The sequence below is a fragment of the Fusarium vanettenii genome, assembly GCF_000151355.1.
Source record: "Fusarium vanettenii 77-13-4 chromosome 2 genomic scaffold NECHAsca_26_chr2_2_0, whole genome shotgun sequence".
Lineage (NCBI taxonomy): Eukaryota > Fungi > Ascomycota > Sordariomycetes > Hypocreales > Nectriaceae > Fusarium > Fusarium vanettenii.
The window spans coordinates 472,440-488,647 of record NW_003315859.1 but is presented as its reverse complement, the minus strand read 5'-3'; the positions used below and the strand labels follow the sequence as shown (position 1 = coordinate 488,647).

The 16,208-nt window shown below is 53.3% G+C and overlaps 5 protein-coding genes across 5 annotated transcripts; 4 read left to right on the top strand and 1 right to left on the bottom strand.

Annotated features, from left to right (window-relative positions):
• Positions 1–4,374: 4,374 nt before the first annotated feature.
• Positions 4,375–5,073, top strand: NECHADRAFT_77089 (uncharacterized protein; the record flags this gene model as incomplete). Its single annotated transcript, XM_003044054.1, has 3 exons — positions 4,375–4,400; positions 4,541–4,581; positions 4,697–5,073. 3 exons carry the CDS (start codon positions 4,375–4,377, stop codon positions 5,071–5,073), a joined length of 444 nt encoding a protein of 147 aa, XP_003044100.1.
• Positions 5,074–5,783: 710 nt separating this feature from the next.
• Positions 5,784–6,596, top strand: NECHADRAFT_77088 (uncharacterized protein; the record flags this gene model as incomplete). Its single annotated transcript, XM_003044053.1, has 1 exon — positions 5,784–6,596. One exon carries the CDS (start codon positions 5,784–5,786, stop codon positions 6,594–6,596), a length of 813 nt encoding a protein of 270 aa, XP_003044099.1.
• A 578-nt stretch (positions 6,597–7,174) lies between these two features.
• Positions 7,175–8,171, top strand: NECHADRAFT_66955 (uncharacterized protein). Its single transcript, XM_003044052.1, has one exon. The coding sequence runs from the start codon at positions 7,298–7,300 to the stop codon at positions 7,868–7,870; it is 573 nt and encodes a 190-aa protein (XP_003044098.1). The 5' UTR covers positions 7,175–7,297; the 3' UTR covers positions 7,871–8,171.
• An 810-nt stretch (positions 8,172–8,981) lies between these two features.
• Positions 8,982–12,934, top strand: NECHADRAFT_66954 (uncharacterized protein; the record flags this gene model as incomplete). The annotated part of the gene is made up of 3 exons (XM_003044051.1): positions 8,982–9,023; positions 9,107–11,448; positions 11,632–12,934. The coding sequence occupies 3 exons, from the start codon at positions 8,982–8,984 to the stop codon at positions 12,569–12,571; spliced, it is 3,324 nt and encodes a 1,107-aa protein (XP_003044097.1). The 3' UTR covers positions 12,572–12,934.
• Positions 12,935–13,085: 151 nt separating this feature from the next.
• Positions 13,086–16,183, bottom strand: NECHADRAFT_91490 (uncharacterized protein; the record flags this gene model as incomplete). Its single annotated transcript, XM_003043948.1, has 3 exons — positions 13,086–13,137; positions 13,187–13,824; positions 13,871–16,183. 3 exons carry the CDS (start codon positions 16,181–16,183, stop codon positions 13,086–13,088), a joined length of 3,003 nt encoding a protein of 1,000 aa, XP_003043994.1.
• Positions 16,184–16,208: the final 25 nt, after the last annotated feature.

Below are 16,208 nucleotides of genomic sequence, written 5' to 3'. Positions count from 1 at the left end.
GTGGTCTCCACGTGCCCGAGCTCTTCAACATCCTCCTTCAATCGGCTGCGCGAATGCATTCACGTTCAGGCACGACGATGTTGGACTGCAATCATGACCAATCATTGGGCTAACTGGTCGAAATAATGCCTCTCTAAATGATTTATCGCCAAGCACATCCTCAATGGTCGCGCCAACCCTGGTACCGCCATCAGCCTCAGGTGTCGTCCAATCGCATGCTTGCTTCGATGCTGCAAGGCATTCTGTCCGTCCGGGGCAAGGCCAGAGCCTGATTCCAGCTCGTCAAGAGATGTCAGCCCAGCTCTCCCTTGACATCCTTCTAAAGATACAATTCCTTCCTAGAATTGCGGCCATGATCCAGCGATTACCCTGTGTGCTCTGGGCCTTCATCTCCGGCGTCAGAGCCGATGATGGCCTTTCCGACTTTTCCAACGACCTGGCAACCGACCTAGCCCCCCTACTCACCTTGTTCGGCGATGCGATAACCAAGCAGTACCTCAGCGAAAGCACCTCATTCCTCGATTACCTCATCTTCTCCATGGGACCCATCGGCGTTTTGACCGCCATGGTGTCTACGATACGTGTCTGTGGCCACTCATCTCTTCGTGCCTTTATCGGAAGATCACAGGAAGGCGAAGCTACGGTAGAGGCAGAGCTTTGTACTTCGACGAGTCGAGATGTATGCGAGCTCTTCAACCGGGGCGGAATTGCCCGTGTTCTGGGCCGTCCTAACGTGCTTGAGCTTGTCTACACCCCCAGGCGAGACACCCAAAAGCCCCGGCCTGCATTCCGCCTTCACCAAGACCAAGGCGATCAGTCGTTAGATCTGTCTCGCAAAGTTTTTGCGAAGAATTTTATAAATTTGTCTATTGGCTGGAAGAGAACCAAGGGAACTATTCTGGAGTGGTCAGCAGAAACAAAGATTGCCCCCAATCCCAACCTCTCTCTGAACGTCGGCATCTTGAAACGACCAAAATGGGTACACATTGCCATAGCTGTGACTGGAATCATCCTTCAAGCTGGCGTCTTGCTTCTCGCTGGGGTGGGTGTCTGGGTTCTTGGATGGAATCTCAACGGAGGCCGCACATCAGCCACGAAACACTATGCGCCAGTCATGTTCATAGCGGGAACGATTCTCATGTGTCTTGGCATGTGGAGTTGTGCGTATCTAATCGGTCAGACCACAGAAGAGGTTCGGTTTTAACGATGTGATCAAGGCTTGACAAAATCACGACTGTTCTGGTTACAGCCTGGCCCACAGGTCATCGGAGACCAAAGTTTTGACTCGTTCGGCTACGTCGAGGACTCAGCAAACCCAGTCCAGGTTTGGACATCATCACGAAAAGAGTTCCGGGATACATTCGAACTGAGGACCTATTTTGCAGTCTTGGCTGTGTTGATTGGGTATATTGCTCAGTTTATCGGCCTCCGTGGTATGAAGGCTTGGGTATCTCTCGCACAGCTTGGCGTATGCATCGTCATGAGTATCCTCCGGGGATACCTCAGGATGCAAAGGCTCGACAAGAACTCGAACCGGTTGGCTGACAAGCTCGACATTGTGTCTGGGCATGAGCTAGACTGGCTTTCGTACCAGATTGTGCCACAGGAGCTTGAATGGACCATCAATGTGCGCTCTACCAAGAGTCTCGAAGAGGGTTCCAGTCATGATGGATCTTCAACATCGCAAACTTCAACCGACTCCAACTCAATAGAAGAAGATGCAGTCTCCCTCCACAACCTGTTTGCGATTCGAAAACGCCTCGCTCAGCTGACGGGTGTCGCCCTTCCATACGAGATCATGTTGTCCAAAGGCCAAAAATGGACGGACGAATCCGTCAAGGTGCGCGCCATGGCACGAAAAATGTCAGCGGCCATTTGCCAGGTCGCTGAGAAGCACTTGCCCAAGTCCCACGACAGCGAATACTCCTTGTTGATTCCTATGGTGGCTTATAACCCGCAACGGAATGACCATTGCCGAACCGAGCTTCATGTTAACTTGAGTCCACGGTCCAGACAGGGCATCTGGGAAATAGACCCGGCAGAGATAGAGGCAATTCTGGGTCCCTGGCTGTGGGCATTGGCCGATGACACCATCCTCAAAGGCCGTGACCTGGAGAGGAGCAAAAGGACGCTCGTGTCCAGGATAGTCTCGCTCACCCCGAACCTGGAAAACATGGAGGACGACATTGACAATAGAAGAGCAGAGCTAACCTTTTGGTATCCCAACGCCAACGCCTACCTTAGAGAGGAGCGTATTCGATTGGAAGGCCAGCCATGGTATAGTGCCAAGTCTCTGTGGGGTAGGGGCTCTGACGGGCACGTTCACCGGCTGCCAACAGCGGTAGCTACAAAGTTGCCTCTTCAGCGCTACTGTGGCTGGACTTCAGTCTGTGAAGACATTCAACCAGGATGCCAGGGCGAGTTCCGAGCCTTGCTGGCCTGGGTCGGTCTCGGATATCCAACAACAAACTTGGACATAGTCGCCCAAGATCTTTTGACTGTGCTCCTTGTGTCACTGACCCGTTACATTACTTTTGACCGGACAAAGCTGGCCAATATAGACCGCCTAGTACATTTGGACAATTCTACTGTCAACGACTTGGAAAATGTCTTCACAGAGTGCGGTCTGCAGGATGCGCGGCTGTGCATCATTCCAGCCCTGCGAGAGCGATTGCCCCTACCTCCGCCACAGGACCTTTTGGACGCGGTACTTGACACAATATACCGGGGAGTGGATATCATTCAGGCTGTCTCGTGGTTGAAATGGAGCTGTGTTCAGTTCAACTCCCTGCAAGGAGACGAAAGCAGCGTCTTTGAGCAGGCACTTCGAGCTGTTGGAGAAGTCTATCGAACTTCAACCAGGTTTAGCAGGTGGTTCGCATCTACCGAGTCTATCGAACTTGTCACCTCTGCCTCCTCCGCCTCCACCGCCTCCTCTCAACACTTTGACGGCTTTGCCAAATTTGCCGGCTTTGCCGACTTGGTTGACTGGATGCTTCGCACTTACAGTGGTCGAGCCCAGCATGATTCGGTTGTTAGGGAGATCTTGGAGTGCTATCGGGGCATTAAGCAGAGGTTTGACCAAAGCAGTATGATGAAAGAATATCCGGAACAAGACGAGAATGAAAAGAAACAGGCCCATATTAACCTCTTGCGGGCCCTCGAGGATGAAGATCGAACAGAGACTTTGTACAGGCTCCGCTTCATCGGCCCAGGAGCCTTTCATTCCGAGACTCTACAGTCAGCCTTGTCGCTCGCTGTCCGCCATGACTGGATGGAAGTCCTCAGGGACATGCTGAAGCTGGAAGCTGACCCAAATAGTCGAGACGAGAATGGTAGATCTGCCGTCTCGCATGCGGCGGAACTTGGGCTTGAGCAACATGTCAAGACCTTGATCAAACGCGGGGCCGACCTGGACCAGCCGGACAACAAGCAGCAAACTCCGCTGTACTATGCCGCTCAAAATGGAAATGAGGGCATCGTCAGAATTCTGGTCGATTACAAGGCTGTCGATATTCATAGGGCGAACAAAGACGGCCACAATGCGCTATGGGCTGCCTCCGAGCACGGCCACAAGGCCACTATGGAGGACCTTTTGAAGCGAGGAGTGAGCCCTGACTGTCGAAAGGGGGAATACGACCAAGCTGCATTCTTCTACGCAGCCAGTCACGGCCACACGGCTCTTGCTTTGGACATGATTGACAGAATGTCGAAGTGGGAAGACGCCGAGACAGGACACGAGTTGTTGGCGCTGGCTGAGACAAGAGGTTACACGGAACTCATCGACAAATTGCGTGGCAAAGTGACTAAATTCTTCTGAACGAAGTAGTTAAACGATGTCTTTTTTCTGTTGGAAGTTGGACTTGGGGATCTGAACGATGGGCATCATGTACGGATAGTGAAGTTGAGCCGTGAAAGGAGGCCTATGGATCGGATAACCATTTAGAAGATCATGGATATGAATTAACGTTTGTCTTGAATCTCTTTCTCCTATATAGTCGTGATAAGAATTAAAATTCCAGGTTAGCATTCTTAATGTCCGTTGCTTTAAAAACTTGGGCAGACCCCATGCAGACCATAATAGGAGTAAATGATGCAAACCACAAAGTCCTCGAGGGGCATCGCACCCTTCAACATGAACTCAATGCGTTTGTCTGAAATCTACAAAAGTGGATCTGCGCTTGTGGACCTATATCGGTCTCTATGGACGGTTTCGGGCAGAATACCTTGTTGCCTTTTCCCTGGATTTGGCTACCCATCACTCGTGTATCATCTGTGAAGTTGGAGAAAGGGAGATCTAAGGGTTACAAAAAATACACGTACTCTTTGACCAGAATGATTGATAGGTTATGAAAACAACCATATGTCCTCATCATGAATGCTGAAGTACCGTGCAGAAGGTTAGAGTTTTGTTGAATAGGTAGCAACAAATATCACCAAGGCGACTGTGACTCGCTCACTCAACAACCCAAGATAACAGCTATTTATTGTCTTTGGGGTCTTTATGATTCCTGAAACATGCTGCTGTCCCCTTCTTTAGCAACTCGCCAGTTATGGACCCAGGCAGTTCTTCAAGGAATCGTAAGCCGATCCTCGTAGGCTGCTACCGTGTTGCCTCTCCGATCCTTCGTCCCGGCCCCCTTGTGACTCGTCCGGGCTTCTTTCCGAAGCTACAGGACTACATCGCTCCCATCAGAGACGCAGCCGAACAGCGTCTGGAAGTTTGGCGAAACGTCCGGGCCGACGAACGGGACCTTCAACGAGTACAAGCTTGTTTGCACAATTAAAGATGATGCTCACGTCACCGGCACACCGAGATGCTACTCCGAAGAGTTTGTCATTGCTGGGAGCGACATATATAGCCAGGGGCAGAGCGGCAGGTTCTGCGGACCTGGAGACTCGGGGTCTGTAGTCTGTGACGCTCGTGGCCAGGTGATTGGGCTACTGTTCGGTGGACAGGTACCGGGTCGAACGACCGGGTATGGGCTCGTCATGCCCATCGAGGACGTTTTTGAAGATATCAAGGCTTCCTCGGAAGGCCAGATTGAGGATATCCGCATTGCGAGCTCCTGACCCCTGGGCCCATGGCCGCTTGTCCCTTCAATGCTATCCCTAGTACCCTTATGAGTATACCTTCATAATTTTATACAGTAGTAATTAATAACTAATACAAAAAGATCCAAGTTTAACCCCGATGTCTTGGAGTCTTTTCTAACTCTCAGTCAAGGGATCTTCATCCGTTGTTTGGATCCTCTTCGCAGCATGGGTATTATCCGAGGTTAGATCTTACAATAGAGGGTCCCTGATTAGCATGGGCTAGACCCATCGAGATCGCAATGTTTGAGCTATGATAAACCCTTGTTATATTGCGTCTTTGCGTTTTAAACCCGAGCCAAAACCGAAGGGGCACTGTTATCGAACTCAACCGCAAGTCGAAAAACATGGCCGCTTCGGGTCGTCGGCAAAAGGTCTGGACAAGCAAGGTTGAGAGCGTCTGTGAATGATTGGCAAAATGGGCACAGACACAAAGTCACAAACCAAGTTGGCGAGAAATAGCAAGGATACGCATCCTTCGGTTGAGTTGGCGAGCTTACGCAGGTTCCATCGCGTCTCATTCTTGAGGCACAGGGCTGACTCTGGGCAAGGATCTTTGGGATCGAGAATGGGGACTAGACCAAGTATAAGATGGCTTTGTTGCTGCGAGTTTACTTTGAACTTCTCTCGAATCTCCGACTATTGAGTCTAGTTTATTCTTCTTGACCTTCGCTACCCACACTTACAAGATGCGTTTCCTCTCCGATGACCGAGAGGTCGACTCCAAGGCTGCCCAGATGCAAGTCCTCTGCCTGGGCCTCTCACGCTGCGCAACATCATCACTCCAGGCAGCCCTCGAATCCGATGTCTTGAACGTGGGCCCTTGCATGCACATGGCGCACATTGCACCCCATGCCGACCGAGAACAGATCGTCATTGACGCCATCAACGAGGATGATGTCGAGAAGAGGCAGAAGCTGCTTCACAAGATCTACGACGGGTACGCGTCGTCATGCGACTTTCCTGGGTGGCTATTTGTGCCTGATCTTATGGACATGTACCCCGATGCAGCCGTGGTCTTGAACACGAGGAAATCGTCACAGGCGTGGGCAGAGAGCATTGGCAATAGCCACTCTTTCTTTGGCTCACGATGGTACTACTGGCCGACGTTCCTCTGGAAGACAGACCGACTTCACTACGCGATTCACCGAACCAGCTACGCTTGGATCCAGCGACGGTTTGGCATCGCAGACATGTTCACGGCCGAGTTCTATGAGCGATACAACGACTGGGTGCGCGAAGAAGCCAAGAAGCGAGGAAAACGGGTGCTGGAGTGGCAGGCAACAGACGGCTGGGAGCCTCTGTGCGAATTCATCGGCAAGGAGCCGCCAAAGGACAAAAGGGCGTTTCCTCATCTGAACGACGCGAATCAGATGACGTTCGTGAAGCGCATCTTGGTAGGAAGAGGGTTGGTTGCTTGGGTGGCTTTGTTTGGAGTCGCTTGGGGTGGATGGAAGTCTTGGCCTTGGGTGTTGGAGAAGCTGGCTTCTTTCAGAGGATGAATGCGACTTCTGAAGATATACGATATTTATGAACTTAAGTCATCTTGTGATATAGAGAGTCCCGTTACCTTCTCAAGTCAAATCGTAACAGTATACCTGAGGTTCAGCAAACCGACGCCAAGGATAGTTGTGCAGATTGATAACATGCCATTGGACAACAAGACGTGGCTTGCAGTTTGAAGGTCGATAGCCCACCTTAGTCATCGAGTTTGGAATCAGCCTTGAAGGAGCTGAGAAGGATTCCAAGTACTGTTGACAAGAGTGACATTGAGTATTCCTTCGTAGTTTGGTTAGAAGTCGTGTTGAATCATCTTTGGTTTGCGCCAAGGCCAATAGTCTCCTTGTCGGTCCGTTATCTGGAAAACGTAGCCTCCAGTTCAATGCACAATGCCAGAATAATGCCATGCACAAGCATTCTAGGCATCCAAAATGTCCAACTCGCATGAAGATGCCGTTTCAGGACGAGGTTCGTGGCGGAGGCGCAGACCAACGAAAACGGTGCTGACTAAGGCCATGACGCGGTCCCCTGGCAAGGGTGAGATCCTACAGCTCGTAACGTGATAACGGTCCGTATGTCAGCGGAGAGGATTCATCTATCGTCTCTTTATCTCTCTTCCTCTTGAATCGAATTCATCCACCTAATTACGATATACCATCATCTCGAACCTGTACATCAAATCCCTCCCGAAACATCCGCAACCATGTCCCGGTTCTCCCGCTACGACACCGACGAGGAACGCCTCCCCGAAGGCATGGAGCGAGTCGGCTACGATGCTGACGAGCAAGTCTACACATTCCGTGACGCCGATGGCAGCTACTGGGAGAGCGCCCCAGGCAACCAGTACGGCCGCCTTACAAAGGTCGGGGAATCCCGCATTCCCGAGGACCACGAGCCCTTCATCGTCTCGGAGCAGAACAAGAAGCTGTCATGGCGGAACGAGATGCGGCCATTCCTCAACTTTATGATGCTCATCGGCCTGTGCCTGTTTGGCATGTTCTGGTTCTTCCACACCTCTGGAGGTACACGAGCCGAGGAGGGTATGCCTCTGCCAGACTGCCCGGGTACCACGACACCCTATTGGATCAAGAGTGGCGATACGTGCTGGGAGATTGCAAAGTCGCACAGCATCAGCGTGGATGACCTGTTGAAGGAGAATGTTGAGATCTCCTGTGATGCCCTCAAGCCAGAGCATCGGATTTGCCTGCCTAAGAGGGGCTCTAAGGATATGGAGACCAATGAGGAGCCCAAGGGCAAGGAAGAGAAGGAGGCCTAAGCAACACAGACGGCGCGATAGAGGCTGGTATAGCTCTCGGTATGAGCTGGAAAGGGATCAGGACATGGCGCTTGGCCAGAAACTGTTGGGTATGGTAACAAGTTATCGGTTCTTTTCGCGTTCAGGTAAGGGACCTGGAATAGGTAGGATAACGGAGGAAAGGGCAGACTGTTTACGACCGTGGGCCGTACGCATCTGCGTACACATCTGGATAGGCAGCACTTTGATCGTGTAGGCTCTGTTTTGGCGTTGTAGGCATGGCGTTGATTGCTTGAGTAAATGCTTATCGATTTCTCTTTGGTGTTCCTCTCAGACTTCTGTGAAGCAAGCAAGCATCCTTGTCACCTGAGCAGATGACACTCCAAGTTCACTGAGCTAATGTAAAGAAAGCTAGCTGCAACCTTCGGCCCATGTGTGCAGCTTGGCTGGTTGCTAGGCAGAACTAAAAGCAAGGCACCCAGCGCGGAGAGGGACATGGCCGACGTGTACCAATAATTGTGCATGGGATAATTATCTCAATAGGCAGCAGAGAAAGACGGTAGTTGTGCCCAAGCTTGCCGAGAGTTACATGGGTTTTGAACAGGGCGCGAAATGAGGGCAAGCAAGGGATTGTTTAGGCCGCCATGGATGGATATTCACGACAAACGAGGACACCAAGTTTTCGTGTCTTATGTTGGTACAGATGCATTATGCAATATCTACACCACCACAACTTGTCTAGTACAGTAGGACTCTAGAATCATTCCATCTTCTTACCGACCGTTTATTCGCCCCCTCTCAAGCGGTGAAGCTCCAAAGAACTCTTCAATCGGCACCAGATTAACCCGCAAAGGAAATCATCACCAGAAAAAAGAGGCCCCGCGCCAAGTGGGAATAAACGAGGGGCAGCTCCAGCAGGGACCTTCCATTTTCTGTGCCACTCAGAGCGGGGCAATTTTTTTTTCCTGTCTTTTTTTTTCTCAACCGTAATTTGAGATTCGGGCCCAAATAAATTTTCCTGGACGCGGGTCCTTCCCCTCGCGTTTCTTCCTCCCTTCATCATCACCACACACCAAAAGCCTTCGGGTTATCTTCACTTCTCTGTCTTTTTCGTTGCAGAGAAAAAGAAGCCATGGACAAGGGGAAGCTTGCCCAACTGCTCGAGGGGAGCCAAGTCCGTGAGTCTTTCTCGCGTCAGCCATCGTCAGTTTCGTAGCTGTTGATGCGCTGTCCCCTCTTGTTTGCAAAAAAAAAAAGAAACACGTCGCTGATTTGACCTCCCTCGCAGCCAACACGGAGCAGGTCAAGGCCGTCACTGCCGAGCTCCAGAAGAACTACTACTCCCAACCCGAGTCGTTGCTCGCCCTCGTCGAAGTCTCCCTCACCCATGGCGACGCCGGCGTTCGACAGCTCGCCTCGGTCCAGGCCCTGCGCCTAGTCCCCAAGTACTGGGAGAAGACTGCTCAGGACCAGCGACAGCTTGCCCGCAACCACCTTCTCGAGGGTACCCTCAAGGAGCAGTCTGCTGGTGTCCGTCACTCGCTTGCCCGTCTCGTCGCCGGCATCGTCAGCGCCGACATGGAGAATGGCGAGGGTGAGGACTTCCTCCGACAGCTTCTCCCCCTCAACAACAACGACAATGTCGTTGCTCGCGAGGTCGGTTCGTTCCTCCTCTACGCTATGCTTGAGGAGGACCCTACCCACTTCAGCGACCACACCCACCAGCTCCTTGAGCTCTTCCAGGCCCGCATTGAGGACCCTCAGAGCAAGGAGGTCCGCATCAACATCGTTCGCGCTATTGGTGCTATCCTCATGATCATCGAGCCCGAGGAGGATCAGGTGGCCCTCAAGGCCATGCAGGGCTTCGTTCCTAGCCTGGTTAACATCCTCAAGGCTACCGTCGAGGCCGAGGATGAGGAGAGCTACAAGATCGTCTTCGAGGTCTTCCACTCCTTCATCGCCTACGACTCCTCCCTTCTTGCCGTCCACCTCCGGGATCTGCTCCAGTTCATGATTGAGCTTGGTGCCAACTCCAACGCCGAGGACGACGCCCGATCCCAGGCCCTGGCCTTCCTTATTCAATGCGTTCGCTACCGCCGCATGAAGATCCAGGCCATGAAGGACATGGGCGCTCAGCTCATGGTCAAGGCCATGCACATCATCACCGAGCTCGACTCTGACGATGAGGAGGAGGACATGTCCCCTGCCCGCACCGCCATCAGCCTCGTCGACACTTTGGCCAGCGAGCTTCCTCCTCGCCAGGTCATTGTTCCCCTTCTCGAGCAGTTCCCTAGCTTCGCCACCAACCAGAACCCCAAGTTCCGCATGGCTGCTATGCTCGCTCTTGGTAACGCCGCCGAGGGTGCCCCCGACTTCATCTCCACTCAGCTTGAGCCTCTCCTCCCCGCCATCATCAACCTTCTCTGCGATACCGAGACCCAGGTCCGACACGCCTCTCTTGTCGGTCTGATCCACCTCGCCGAGGAGATGGCCGATGAGATGGCTTCCCACCACGACCAGATCATCAGCGCCATCCTCAAGAACCTCGAGGCTGCCTCCCAGGCTGGTTCCGACAAGAAGAATGTTAGCATCATTCGCTGCTCTTGCGGTGCCCTCGACACCTTTGGCGATGGTATCGACACCAAGATCATGGCTCAGTACGGTCCCAACCTGATCCAGCCCATGGTCCGTCTCCTTGACCACGAGGACTTCGGTGTCAAGGCTGCCGCCGCCTCTGCCATCGGTGCTATTGCTTCCTCCATGGAGTCTGCCTTCGAGCCCTACTTCAAGGACGTCATGACCGCCCTCGGCCGCTTCGTCGCCATCAAGGAAAATGAGGAGGCTCTCGACCTCCGAAGCTCTACTTGCGACAGCTTGGGACGTATCGCCATGGCTGTCGGCTCTGAGGCCTTCCAGCCTTACGTGATGGACCTGATGAAGGCCAGCGAGGAGGCTCTCAACCTCGACAACCCTCGCCTCAAGGAGACCAGCTTCATCCTCTGGTCCAACCTGTCCAAGGTCTACCACGAGCAGTTCGACCACTTCCTTGAGGGTGTCTTCAAGGGCCTCTTTGCCTCTCTCGAGCTCGAGGAGGAGGAGATTGAGCTTCCTGGTATCGATGCCAGCCAGCTCGGTGATGGTGCTATTGTCGTTGGTGGCAAGCGTGTCAAGGTCAAGGCTCCCGAGACCCAGGACGACGTTACCATTGCCACTGGTGGTGACGATGACTGGGACGATATCGAGGACCTTGAGGACTTCGATGCCGTCACTGCTGTTGCCCTTGAGCAGGAGATTGCTCTCGACGTTCTCGGTGATGTCATCTCCAACTCTTGCAACAGCTCCAACCTCGAGAAGTACGTCGAGCAGACCCTCGCCAAGGTCACTCCCTTCGCCGAGCACACATACCAGGGCTGCCGAAAGACCGCCATCTCCACCCTCTGGCGCACCTACGCCCGCGTCTTCCAGGTCTGGGAGGAGGGCACCGGTGTCAAGTGGGAGGCTGGTCTGCCCGCCAAGCAGGCTCCCCCTGCTTCTCTCGTTGCCATGAGCCAGGCTCTGCACAAGGCCACCGCCAGCATCTGGGTTGAGGATGCCGAACGGTTAGTTGACCCCCTTTCTTTTTCTGCTGTTTCTTGCCAAAGGATGAATACCTTGCGTTATACCCAGCTCACTCAGAGCATTATATGCGTTGCTGAGAAAGCGTCTAATCTACTTCTGATTCATGGCACTGTTACTTATTCTTGCATTCACGCTGCCAGAAGCATATGCTAACAGTTGAATAGTTCTGTTGTCACCGACATCAACCGCAACGTTGCTGCCACCCTCAAGGCCTGCGGTCCCGCTGTTCTCGGTAACGACAAGACCCTGCTCAACGAGATCATTACCATCACCAACCTCATCATCACTCGATCGCACCCCTGCCAGCAGGATCTCGGCGACGAGGAGGAGGAGCAGGATGTAGATGCTGGATCTTCCGAGTATGACTGGCTCGTCATTGACACCGCTCTCGATGTCGTTGTTGGCCTTGCCGCCGCCCTTGGTGCTGGTTTCTCCGAGCACTGGAAGATCTTTGAGAAGCCCGTTCTCAAGCTGGCCAGCTCTACTGAGGACCTGCACCGCTCGACCGCTGTCGGCACCATTGCCGAGATCACTAAGTATATCGGCGAGGGTGTGACTCCGTTCACCGAGTCTCTTGGTCAGGCTCTTGTCCGCCGTCTCACCGACCCTGATGCTCTGGCCAAGTCCAACGCCGCCTACGCTATCGGCCTGGTTGTGTTGAACTCTGCCGACACTGGCAAGACGTTCCCTCTGTACCCCCTCCTCTGGGAGAAGCTTGAGCCTCTCCTGACCGTGAACGAGATGCGCATGACCGACAACGTCGCCGGTGCTGTCTCGCGCATGATCACCAAGAACCCCGACAACGGTTTCGTTGCCCAGGCTCTGCCCGCCATTGTCAACGTCCTTCCCCTCCAGGAGGACTACGAGGAGAACGCCCCCATCTACCAGTGCATCTTCAACCTCTACCAGCAGTCCAACTCGACCGTCGAGCAGCTCACTCCTCAGCTGATCGGCATCTTCGAGAAGGTCCTCAGCCCTCCCGAGGAGCAGCTCGAGCCCGAGACCCGACAGATTCTGCAACAGATCGTTCAGATTCTGTACAAGGCCAAGGCTGACCTGTTGGCCAACAACCCCGGCCTTCTCAAGCTGGCTGGCATCCAGTAAACAAACAAAAAAGTAAAATCACAAAAAGCAGCATCACGACTTGAATGAATCAAGATGGGGATGAAACACAAGACGAGCCTACCATTGAAGTAGGAACGAGGACATGACATGATTTTGATGAAAGACGTACATATCTGAGCACTGGGTTTGCTGGATAGAGTATATATGAGGGAGGGTTGGGCTTCATGCTGCAAGCATTGTTGAGGTGTTGGACTGGAAAAGGAAAAAGGGATAAAAAGGGCAATTGGGAATGCAAGCGATGTGGAATTATCAAGGATGGAAGGATAAAGAAAAAGGGGCTTGGGCATAGAGATGGGGTTTGATACCCACCGATCGTTTAGAGAATGATACCTCTCCGTATGGAACAAGATGTTCATATGTGCGCACTCATTACCTGAACCAAGACCTGACGTGACCGTGATGCTTCATTGGGAGTATGTGTCAGACTTGATATTATCATTATCGAGCCTTTCCTGAAGACTGCCAATCTCAAGTACCTAGTATATAGTCCGCATCAAGCAGACCTCCAAAACGCCATCCCATGAAAACCGTACCAGTAAGAAAAACTCCGTATATACACAGCATCACCATATCCTCTTTGCGACCATTTCGTACCGCATCACCGCCTCAAAATCATCCCTCTTCTTCTCCGTTTTCTCGACTCTCTTCCCTGGTCCTTTGCCTCCCTTGAGACCTTCATTCTTATCAGCGTGTATCCACCGTTGTCTCTCCTCTCCGACTTCAACGTGTCCGAAGCCACCGATCCTTCTACCGCCGGGTGTATCGTATGTTTCGGTGCGGCCTCGGTGTTCGGCTTGCTTCATCTTGGCGTAGCGGTTGCGAGAGTACTTGAGGAGGACCATGCCGAGGAGGAGTTTGAGGATCAGGAGGACTAGGAAGGCAATGAAGAAGACGACGACCATGGTCACGGCGGCGATGAAGTCATCGGAGGTCCAGGAGTACCAGGGTCGTGAGTTGAGCGGTGATCCATAGGGATAGCCATAAGTTGCGCGGCCGAGGGAGTCGCGGATGAGAGTGTCAAATCTGTTCAGGGCGGCAATCATGGCGGGTGACGATGGAGTTGCCGACTCCTCGGTCAAAGATGTTTGCGTTGACTCGGGCATGGGCATGGGCATGGGGAGGTGAGTGGAAAGGAGCATGTGGTAGGTCTGGACAGAAGCGCGGATGAAGAGACATGAAAGTGGGATGACGGCGAGACCGAGACGACGAGTCAATGAAGGTGTCATGAAGGCCTAGAAGAGTCAGTACAGATACATGATACAGAGGAGAGAGACAAACGTTGGTGTAGTAGTCCTTGCACAGAATGTCGAGAATACGACTATAGAAGCCCGGCTTGATGTTGTTAAACTTGGTCACGTACGCATGCTTGACAGCATCAACAAGCATCTCACTCCCAATAACAATGAGAAAAGGTGACAGAACTTCACCAGACATGAGCCAAGACGGCAACACGGTGAAGCTATGGGGCAGAATAGACGGGTTGTGCAGCGGCACAGTATTTGACTCGTCATAGCTCAGCTCAGAGCCAGCACCCGGAACGCTCAAGCCGCCGACTTCGACGACGTTGCGCATTCCGATGATGAGTAGCATGATCCAGAGTTGAAAGCGCTCGACAATGTCGGCACAGGTGAGCTGGAACAGATTGTCCTTCTCGAAGCGTTTAAAGACTGTGCTCTTGATCTCGACAAATTGGTTCGACAAGAGTAGTGTCAGGAGAGCGTTGGAATACGAGTTGACAGCCACGTTGAGCGTGATGACCTGGTAGTAAAGCGCAACAGAGTGCAGACAACAGTACGCAAGAGCAAGCAAAAACATGCCGGCTGGAAGAAGCACCTTGGACCTCCCAGACGCATTACGCGAGAGTGTCTCACTGCTGAACAGGCACTCAAGGATGTCCTGGCCGAGGGCAGAGAGCAGACGATCGCTGACCTCGAGGATGTTGTATATGACATAGAGCTTGATGGCCGACTGGGCGCGGATGAAGTGGTACATGCGACTGGCGTCGAGGGTCATGAGCGCCATGGAGCTGCACACGATGACGGCCCCCTGAAGCAGGTCCGCCTTATGAAAGGCCGAGAGGTTCGAGGGCATCGACTTTGTTCTCTTATGACGAAAGGGGCCCTTGCGGTGTGCGTTTCTCTTGATAGGTTTAAAGTGTCCGTTACCGTTAGCAGAGTGATCTCCTGAAAGACCGCGAGGACGACTTTCACTGCGTGATCTGTCGTCGTCGGAAACATCGCCGGCTCGGGTCCTTGAACGTCCACGTGCCCAGAGTCTACCCAGTCCAGACCATACAAAGTCGACAAGCCAGCGGACCTCTTTGAGGATGACATATCCCCACCAGCGGACCAGCACGCCAAAGGCTAGCATGAACCGCATGGGGAGGATGGTAAAGTTGTAAAGCCAAGCGTCGAGACACGCCAAGGCTCCAAAGTTGAGAGTGCGCTCGAGGAATGGGGGTAGGAGTAGCACGTTCTTGAGACGCTCGAATTTGACGGCGCTGGACTCATAAGGCACGTCGTAAGCGTGTGACTGGTGGATGTACAGCGGACTTGGACGTTGAGCTGCCAGTTCGAGTTGCAGGTGTGTTGGGAGTGACATGGGAGGGAGGGGGATTATGGGCGGAATTGGCGATGGTGGTCGAAGGCCAGATGAATCAGTCTGCTGAATCGGAATAGCCGTTGCTGGGGTTGATCGTGGACCAAGAGTAGGAGATGTTCCACCGACACCATCGAGATTCAAGTGAAGAGCCGCGGGACGAGCAGCAGGATGGAAAGACGAGTATCTCCTTGGTGAAGCCGTCCCGCTCGAAGCTCCATCGCCAACGAGCACGCGACTTGTTGGAGGAGTCGACAAGGTCCTCGCCCCAGGCGAAGGCCTCCTCTGAATATCCCGATGCGCATCCCTCGGTGTCCACAATCCCGCAGATCGAGCCTCAACAGCAACGCCGTTCGGCTGCAGCGCGGGAAACGTCTCGAGATCCCGCATCATCGACTGTCGCACCGACTGACGAATGGCCTCGCGCTGGTCAGCAAACCGAGAGACGGATTCCTGGTCGATTGACCTTCGTTGCGGCGGTGCAGGCGCTACAGGTAGAGAGTCGGGAGAGTTTGTGAGGCGTTGCATCTCGCTCGCCGATAGACGACGGACGTTGGGGTTTGTGGTGTTGCTTATGGTGCTGCTGCGGCTGGCTCGTCCAGAATGCACCGCCGTGTCCTGTTCTTTATCTGAGACGTATTTCTGAGCGTCGTCTGTTTGCTCGGTTTGCTTCCCGTCCTGCTCCTTCACTCTCCGCTGCCGTCGCTCCTCCTCCTCCCGATCCTCGTGCTCGTCATCTTCGATCGCAGGGTCCGAGATGGAGGAAGAGTTGGAGTCTGCTCGCCGAGGGCTCACGCTCCGATGCGAGCCCTCTTCAGAAGAGCGATCCTCGTCGGAAGGGATAGTGGGCAGCTTCTCGGCAGTCGACGTCTGAGGAGAGGTGGCCGAGGTCGCTTCGTTCGCGCAGGTGGTGGACGTCGGAGAAGGAGTCGGAGAGGGAGTCAGAAGCGGTGGGAAATGATGGGGCTTTGTCGAGTCGACGGAGGCGGCCATCACCAAGGCTTTTGGTCGTCAAGCA